Source organism: Sebastes umbrosus, chromosome 2, assembly GCF_015220745.1.
Source record: "Sebastes umbrosus isolate fSebUmb1 chromosome 2, fSebUmb1.pri, whole genome shotgun sequence".
Classification (NCBI taxonomy): domain Eukaryota; kingdom Metazoa; phylum Chordata; class Actinopteri; order Perciformes; family Sebastidae; genus Sebastes; species Sebastes umbrosus.
In genome coordinates this window covers 25,481,137-25,490,460 of record NC_051270.1, presented here as the reverse complement: position 1 = coordinate 25,490,460, position 9,324 = coordinate 25,481,137, and the positions used below count along the sequence as shown (strand labels likewise).

Below are 9,324 nucleotides of genomic sequence, written 5' to 3'. Positions count from 1 at the left end.
ATTTGCTATTTGGCCCTCACTGCATTAGACTTATATTCTATATAGTAAGACTATAAACTGTGTTACCTTCATCACAATGCGCAAATGTTTTGCGGCTCCAGACAGATTGTTTTCTTTTCTTTTTTGCCTAAAATGGCTCTTTTTATAGTAGAGGTTGCCGACCCCTGGTATAGTACAATATCATTTTTACTACTTCTTCTTGTCATACGGTCATAATTCATAGTAGTAGAAGTATTTGCATTAGTAGTAGCCTGTTATGTCTAAAGACAATGACAGATGTACCAATTATTCATGATCTGAGCCTGTCAGTACTGAACTTTACAACTGAGGAATCTACCACATAACAGTAGGTACCGCCATTCTGACACTGTAGGGCATATTAGGGAATATCTACATAAACCAATGTAGTGGAATCTGTTTAGACCAGGGGTCAGCAACCTTTACTATTAAAAGAGCCATTTTAGGCAAAAGGAAAAAAAAAATCTGTTTGGAGCTGCAAAACATTTGAGCATTGTGATGAAGGTAACACAGTTTATAGTCTAAGTATATAGTATATAAGTGTAATGCAGTGAGGGCCAAAGAGCAAATGTATGACGGAATATTAGGGCCACATTGAGAGAAAAAAAAATCTGAGATTTACAGAATAAAGTCATAATATTAGGAGAAAAAAGTCGTAATGTTATGAGTATAAAAGTCATAACTTTATGAGAAAAAAAGTTGTGATATTACGAGAATAAAGTCATAACTTAATGAGAAAAAAAAGTTGCAGGTTGCTGACCCCTGGTTTAGACCAATGAAGAAATGGTTTATAAAAAAATAAATGTCTCTAAAATATGTACCCCTAATTATTCAATAAAAGTCTGTATAAATGTTTTTTTTCTTTAAGTGCGATATAACTTACCTGCAGTAAAAGCTGGCGCTGCAAAAGAACACACCAGGATTTACTCATGTACGTTATACCCAATACTCTATGCTGCAAGTCAGTCATAACACCAAACCCAGGGGGTCGCTGTTCAAGTCCCCGCACGGACCAAGTACAGACTGTGGACTGGTAGCTAGAGAGGTGCCAGTTGGCCTCCTGGGCACTGTCGAGGTGCCCATGAGCAAGACACAGGACCCCCAAACTGCTCCCCCACTGCTCCCAATACTAGGGTGGGTTAAATGCAGAGACTACATTTCACTGTGTGCTGTGCTTTGTACAATACATTGTGAGACAATAAAAGTCCATTTACATTTTTACAACAAACAGCCAGCTGTTAGAAGCAACATCGATCTATACATTAATAAATAAAACAAACACATTAATAAAACAACCACAGACTATGTTAATGGTGTATGCAGTATTTGCTTATGCTGTACTGAAGGGTTTTCTCAGTGCAGTTAACTGGCTAACTCAGTAATTCTACTTTGTGAGATAGCTCCAAGGTGTGTCATTGTAGTTATCAAATAGACACCTCCGACAACTGTGTCATTTGACCCATGCAGCCTCCATTATGCTCTCTATCAGCCCCACTGCACACTCACACTCATAGTACACTGCACCTACACTTGGGCTTCAATATAACGTAGCTCAGAACAACTCCAGATCTGTATTGAGCTGTTCTAAAAGTGGTACAAGAGCCACACATTCTTTACATCAAATCTAAAGCACAAACCTTCTTCAGGATGGGAATTTGGCAAAATCTACTCCTGAGTACAGTCCTTCATTTATCCATCCATGGTACTTGACATCAAAAGTCAGTATTTTAAAACAAGTTATTTGCCCTAATGTTCCTACAACATGCATTATCTTTTTGGAGAAACTCAACAGAACCGTGATTACACACATTTATAAATAAGACATTTACACTCCCATTATACTCTTACTAATATACTCAAGATAAACTGTATCTTAACAATTCGTAGCAGTGAGGAAAACAACCAGACCCTGAAAAACCTGAGACATGAACAACAATTTGTGGATCGTGTAAATGGACTTGCTGAAAGAGATATGACAGACATTCCTAGTTATTTTCATGGTTTGTAGTTTATTCCATTACAGGCAGGGCAGTGAGGGGGAGGGATTAAATACATTCTCATTGTGGGGCAGGGAAGGAGGGGAAGCAAACCAGGTAAACATGGACAAGACATCGTTGAATTATTCTTCTTTCAATATAGACCAATTTGTAAATCTGCCAATAGTTTGAATAAATAACTTTCAGATCATGTCAATACTGATATCTTTTAATATATTCATTATCTCCTTATTGTTATATATTTGTCTTCTACGTGACTCTATTGGAATTTTTTTTTTTAGACATCTGCATACATAATTACACATAGAACATGGTGCTGTACACATCATGGTAGAAAGTATTATAGTGCTTTCCTTCAGCAGTGTTTTTAGTGTATGACCGGCTGCAAGCAAAGGAAATTGCTGGCCCAACCTTAGTGTATCTTGTGAGAGTCTACTGGGACTGGCAGCATGACTTGAGTAGTGTCAGACTGTAAACTGGCTGGAACTGTCTGCTGTGAGTAATCACAGCAAATCTCAATCCAAATAGAGAGACTGTGCAGATCACTATGGTGACTCCAGGCTCGGCGGTGGCGCGGCACCAAAGGTCACTGTGAGCAGGCTGTCACTCTGCAGCGTGTCTCACCACCATGAAACATTTGTAAAAAGAGCATATTGTCACCATGCCATGGCAGAATGTCACATACTTTTTCCACTCGGACAGAAAAAAAGCTGAAATATATAACTCCTTTACGTTTTGGGAAAAGTCTAAAAAGTTCCCCACACTGTCCCAAAAAAACTGAGATTAAAAACCACTGACATCAAACCAATCTGTTGCAAGAGCAATAAGGATAATAATACCATCAAATATAGCAAGAAAAGTGATAACAACATTAACGGTAATAAATAATGCAAATTGTGAGTTACACCCAGAATGATATGGAAGAGTGTATGCCACGTACAGTATTTAGAAGTGGCATACGTGATGTTCGAGCCCATTCATTCATTCAGTCCAACCTCAAGGATGTTTGAGATGAACTCTACATTAAAGGGAAGCAAACACCTTGACGTCCAAGATGACCGAGAGCACCTTGAGAACAAGAGAGATGATATCCTGGGGGACACTTTTGAGAATACACAGTTTGGTCCTGTTTGGTGACCCCGGGCATTTTATAAGCCTCTATAATGTTTGAGTTTACATATATTATAATTTCTGGACATGTTTAGAGCTTATTTACTGTGACTTAATGACAAGACGGGTTCTATAGCAGCCATGCTACTCTGAAATGCATAGAGCATGCAGACTCTGACCTGGGCACGTTGCTAAAGAGCTCTCCAAAGAGAAAAAGGTACAGTAGTTATGAGACTATAAGCAAGTTCATTATTGGTTTAAAAACCCAAGGTACAGAGGTTTTCCAAATGAAAGCCATGGCAGTGTTTTAAGGTCAGGATGGCATCTTTTCCGTGGTGTTGCTGTGTAACAGTCTACATGGGAACCAACAGAATGGGAAGGAGATCATGAACTTAGCTTGTGTTTAAATAAAGCAATATCCATATACATATACAAAACTACATCTCATAAATACATTTGGCAATACAATGTATTAATTTTTTTGGCAAAGGGGGGGATAAATTGAGCAATATGATGTGTGCAAGAGTATCCAAATGTCAATCTAAGTGGCTTATTGACAATTTCTCTTTAAAAATAAAGACAAAAAAAAACTTCATGCACTATAAAGAGTAACCAAAAGACTCAAAAACATCCATAGGCGTCTGTAATAACTTTGTCACAATCACTTTTTTTAAGACACATGAATTCTCACCAATGTAACACACTTACTCTCTTTCTCAAAGTCAATTCTTTTAAAGACCTGAGGAACATTTTCATAATGTCTTCTCACTTCTGTTTGATTGATGAATATGTCCATCTTCACATTCCTGATTTGAAAAAAAAATAAAAATGAAATAAAAAGCTGGACAAAAAAAATTCTCCGGAGCTGCTGAGGGTGCAGGAAGTTGTACAGTACATCAACCCAGATGATGTGCCTATGCTAACCTCTTCTACAGTGTTAGTTTTTGAATCCCTGCTCAGTTAAAAGTATTCTCCCTTTGATTTGTGTTAAGTCGGGGAATTGATGTAATGCTGACGCGTCCCTACGTGGGTGAGACGGCATTGTTTTGGAATGGCATTGTGAAGCTACAGTTATTTATATTCACCCAAAAGCAGTACAGCCCCCTGGCATGCAGAGAGAGGTATCCTTTTTTTTTCTTAGTCATTGCAATAGTGTGAAAATGCTATAAACAGCGTTCACAGGGGGGACACCTGAAGAATGGAAATAGTTTGTGAGTCGGTCAGTCAAGTCATTGGACCTCTGATGAGTGACTGCATTCCATCGCATGCATGTACTGTGATATGTTTTACATTTTTGAATGACTGCACCTCTCAATTTTAGAGCAAAAAGGATGTTGGAGTCTCGGGAGCACACTACACCATAGATGATAGTGTGTTCTCTTCAGGACAGTGGCAAGGGCTAGATGTTCGTAGGGAGTGCATGGCCGGCAGAGCGCCCTCGCCGGGGGAGAGGTCGTTGAGCTCCTCGGACGACGACAGAGGGAAGGAGGGTGACAAAGAGATGCCCGAAGAGGGGTCAGCGGATCCAGCAAAAGTGCGTGGGGGCTTGGGGACGAGGTTAGGCTCCAGTGTTGCTCTGGCCAGAAGTTGTTTGTCATCCAACGGCTGTCCATCTCCGAGACACTCGCCCTGCCCGAAGGAGCCCCGGCCTGACTCGGACTCCCCGTCAGACAGCTCCAGAGGCGGTGAGCTGCTGCCGTCCAGTCTGAATAGAGAGTCTAAGTACTGGGCGAACTCCAGCACCGCCTGGCTCGGGTTCCCGTTGGATAGCTGGGGTGGAGGAGTAGAAGCTGTCGGTCTGGTCTCTGCACTTAACTGTTTCTCTGCTGTCTCCAGCTCCCAATCTTCATCTTCTGCATCCATTGGTCTAAAGCCAACCTGTGGGCTGAGGGGAGCGTTGGGAGTGCTCCCTGGGCTGTAGACGCCAGGCATCTGTTGGTGGTCCCCGTCAGGAAGCATTTTTCGGTTGGCCAAGCCGCTCTGATTTAGCAGAGCTGGGGAATGGTGTCCGCTGTAGCGAGGTGTGGCGGGAGACAGACGCATGGGGTATTCTGGGGTGGATCTGGATTCCATTGGGGTAAAGAAGGGCCCGACCTCGCCTAGGTGCTCAGGCGTTTCCTGGCAGAGGCAGTCGGCAGCCAGTAGTTCAGTGCGAGAGCTGAGAGAAGGGTTCTCCTCCGGGATCGGGGCATCTAAAGGGAATGGGAGGCTACTCAGCAACGGCGAACCCCTTAGCGCAGCCGAGGAGCGTCGGGAATCCAGACTATAGAGGGATTCGGCGTCTGAGAGGCTCTCCATGATAGCCAGAGGTGCTTTGCGGTCCCTCAGCTCCACCGCCAGGCGCTCCCGTGCTCCACGCAGCACCACAGGCACTGGGGGAGGAGGGCACTCAGAGAAACCATCCAGAGATATTTCAGACTGGGCACACGAACTAGAGGAGAGGAGAAGAAGGGGTTGGAGAGTAGCGACAGGGAGAGGAAGACACAAGACAGACAGGAAGAATGGATCAAAACAACTTACGGAGGGTTAAAGAGGGGAAAAACAGGAAGGTGTTAGTCTTTAAACCATATCTAGATTCTACAGACTACGAGGACACCAGCAAAACAGGACATAGATGGAAGGAAGAACAGAGAGCAGGAGAGACTGGGAGACCAGGAGTGTATCCTAGTGCTCTTGTATTATCATCTAATACAGGAGAGATGACATCATAATTCAACCAGGAGTTCACACTGACTTTAGACAGGGGCTAAACCAGTGGGGGTGAGGTGGGAACTGAATACTACCATACGTTGCAACTGCTCTGTGGTCAGACAGCGTGCATGCGTGCATGAGAGAAGGGAGGACATTATGCAAAATTAGTATTAGCATGCATTGCTTACCGTAAAAATGTTTTTTGTCTTTTTTAAACCGACAGACAGAAACGATGATTTTGAGAAAACAATAAAGTAGCAGTTAGTAGCAGTAGTATTGATTAGTGCTGGCTAGAAAGGTAAATTAAAACTATGTCCCCATGATTATCCCTACAGTTTAGGAAGCAGTATGAAGATGCTCCATAAGGGGAAACTGAATATACAGAGGATCAAACAAACTGTGTTATATATGTGGGTTTTTTTTAGGCTCCAACACACCCTCAGCGGTGCCTGGTGTACTAACCGAACACTGCTGTTCCTGCGGTGGTGGGTCGTAGGCGTCGGCTGCTGAGTTGTTGATGTGTCCACGAACATGCTCTCCGGGTTCAAGTCCACTTCTGTGGGGCTCACCATGATCTTGGCTGCTGACAGCAAAGCGGTTTTCCCCTTGTTGTAGTTCTCCAGCACCTGTCACAAGCACAAAGGTGTACACAGACACGTGACTCGACAGATAAAGGTACGATGAGAGCAAGAGAGCAGGGAGGATGTGCATTGAGAATAGACAAATAACTGCATTAGAAAAAGATACAAAGGCTCAGATCTAACCCGCTCTAATTTAAGTTAAAATGATATTACTGCTACACTAAACCAATAGACACTCAAAAGATTTTGATTGCTTGCTTAGTTTTGCAGACCAAACTAATAGTTTTAAATTGTTTTATGCTGTTCTCAAATAACTTGATGTGGAGGAATCTCAATTTACTGACACTCGATAGAAATACATTTTTTAAAAAAAATCTTTAAAAAATGCCACATTCCTCTTCTATGTCAGCAGGTGGGATGAAAAAGACAGATGGTTTAGAGAAATTATAGTTTTGGGATCTTAAAGAACAGTTTCCATCCATTTGACACTTGTGTCATTTATCTGGTACATGAATCTCGCAGAATAAATGCAAAATCACAAATGTCTTGTTACGAATTTGCATCACCCTTCTTTAGTAAGATTATAATGGTTTTCAATTACACTTTCCAAGTAACCAATACATCTATATTTAACTGCAAATATGATTACATTACTATTATTATAGTGTTAAAGAAGCCCAGTGTAGTGCAATGTAATGGTGAGCTTCCACCTACTCCAACTGACATTAAACACCCACAATGGAGTCATGATGCCTGAGCAAGAGCTATACAAGACTACAATATGATAAAGGAACAGCAAAACATTAGACAACTGGATATGTCAGAAACATACATGAAAACCCACAAAACCTGAACGGTGTTGTGTTAATAATAGTTAATAATGTGAGGAGAACAAACACTAATCACATCAACACACGATTACATGTATTTGGTTAACTTTAATGAGTTAAAACACTTGGTGGAAGCATATTATGGAGTAAAAACAAGTGGAACAGAAAGAGGACATGAAAACACAGAAACAAACATACAGGTCATGTGATAATGGAACATAAAATGGCAAATGGAAATTATTGTAAACAATAGCTGAAAATGAAAACACAGGCTCAGTGAGTTAAAAAAAATGGCATTAAAACAAAGATGTTTATAAAGTTATTACGCAGATGGTTATGGATCACAAATGAAAACATGACGGTGTTACATGGGTGAGTGTGACTGATGACACATGAGGACAACATCACTGTAAGTGATAAACTACAGCAAATATTTGGCACCAGCAATATCAAACATCATCTGCACATGTAGGGCACAATAACAGAAAAACAAAGCATGAGACTGCAGACGGAGTACCCAGAGAGAGAAACATATCCTTAAGAGTTTATACTTGGGAGATTTCCATTATGCAATAATGTACTGCAATCCCTTCAGCCATAGATTCATATGACATATATAAAATTACAAAAGCACATTTTGCCATAGCGCTATAAAAAGCACGGTGGAGAACATTAAAATATTATTTCAGTATTCAGTCTTGTTAATGAAAGCCCTCCACTATATCCATGCCAGTAATAAAAGGAAATTAGAAATTTGCTCAGTGAGCAGCAATTTTACAGCAGAGCCGTGGAGACGAGCGGCGTACTCCATATTGACACATTCGTTCCCCCCCTTCTTACTCCATCTGCTGCTGATGAGTAATTGACAATTTCTTGAAGGGATTATGATTGAGGAAAGGCTAAATATGTGCTTTCAAAAAGGCAAAAAAAAGGAAAAAGAAGAGAAGAGCTGCTGCAGCTACTGAAAAAACCCGGCCAAGAAGGAAGAAAGAGCAGTTAATGTGGAAGAAATTAGGTTACCATGGAAACTTTGTGCTTACAAAGAAAACTTGTTAGCTTGAGGAACGGGGGTTAGCGAGTTCATGCCACGGCACTTGACCAAAATGTACCATTAGCTGTGAGAGGAATGGAAAAAACGAAGGGTTGATATGAGGAGAGCTGGATGATGAATCTCATTAACAAGAGGTGGGTTTGGACTCATCGTGCAGGGTTGTAAAAGGCTATTTCTGACTCTACGGTTTAAAAGGAACTACATATTCTTGCACCATCAAATACACCGTTAACCTGTGGTGAATTCCAGGGGCTACTCATTGTTGTTGTGGAGACACATTCCTTGCCTCGACTTGCTTTGTCAGCTGTTCACATTCTTTGAGTTTCATCTCCCCGTTTCCTACTTTTTCCTGGAACGCCCTGTGATGGCATCCGGAGGTCTTGCCTGGACTTGTGCCCCCCAGCCACCAGTTTTTATGTGCAAGAAGAAAGAGCAAAAAGGAAGTCTTAAAGGTAAGAGAGAACATTTTTCCAGTTGTTCTCAACTGTTACATCAGTTGAGCTGCTATGCATCAGTCTTTTGTGATTTCATTTAGTGGAGGAACTGGCAGGCTCTCTCCATCTATGGTCACTTTTTAAACATTAGTTTCAGTCTTTTAAGAAGGCCTTTTCTTTCAAGGACTGACACCAAACCCTGAGTTTTAACATCAGGAAAAATGTTTAACCTCATGGGCATGACATCACATCATCAGTCTGGCCATTTAGTCACAGTATTAATAGTAACACTGACAGTTTGTAAGTGTTTCACGATGAATGATTCCTTTAACAGATACCACTAGATTGATAAATGTGTTGTGCAAAGAGGCTAATGAAGGCCGACTCTAATACTGAGTGTCATAAAGTCTATACGAGAGTATCAGAAGGGCTGTTTGGCACTTGTAAACTGCACACATCATGTTTTTGCGAAGAGCTGTGTGATATTACTATCTTGAGGGGCTCATTTTCTATCTGAGCACCGTTTGAGTCATCAGATAGGATTTTAGGAACAGGAGCAGCGATCTCATCTACGTGAGGGTGAGAGTCGGGTGGGTCTGATTGGGTTTGTGG

General features: G+C 41.4%; 1 protein-coding gene across 3 annotated transcripts in view; it reads right to left on the bottom strand.

The window, feature by feature from the left end:
* Positions 1–2,007: 2,007 nt before the first annotated feature.
* dagla (diacylglycerol lipase, alpha) overlaps positions 2,008–9,324 on the bottom strand; it is a 49,215-nt gene continuing 41,898 nt past the window's right edge. For 2 of the 3 annotated variants that reach the window (XM_037795751.1, XM_037795759.1), the window contains exons 19-21: positions 6,279–6,442; positions 6,005–6,022; positions 2,008–5,556 (exon numbers count right to left, since the gene is read on the bottom strand). In XM_037795751.1, coding sequence (XP_037651679.1) covers positions 4,479–5,556; positions 6,005–6,022; positions 6,279–6,442 — 1,260 coding nt within the window. In that variant the 3' untranslated portion in view covers positions 2,008–4,478. The remainder of the gene's footprint in view (positions 5,557–6,004; positions 6,023–6,278; positions 6,443–9,324) is intronic. The other variant, XM_037795768.1, reaches the window with a different exon arrangement.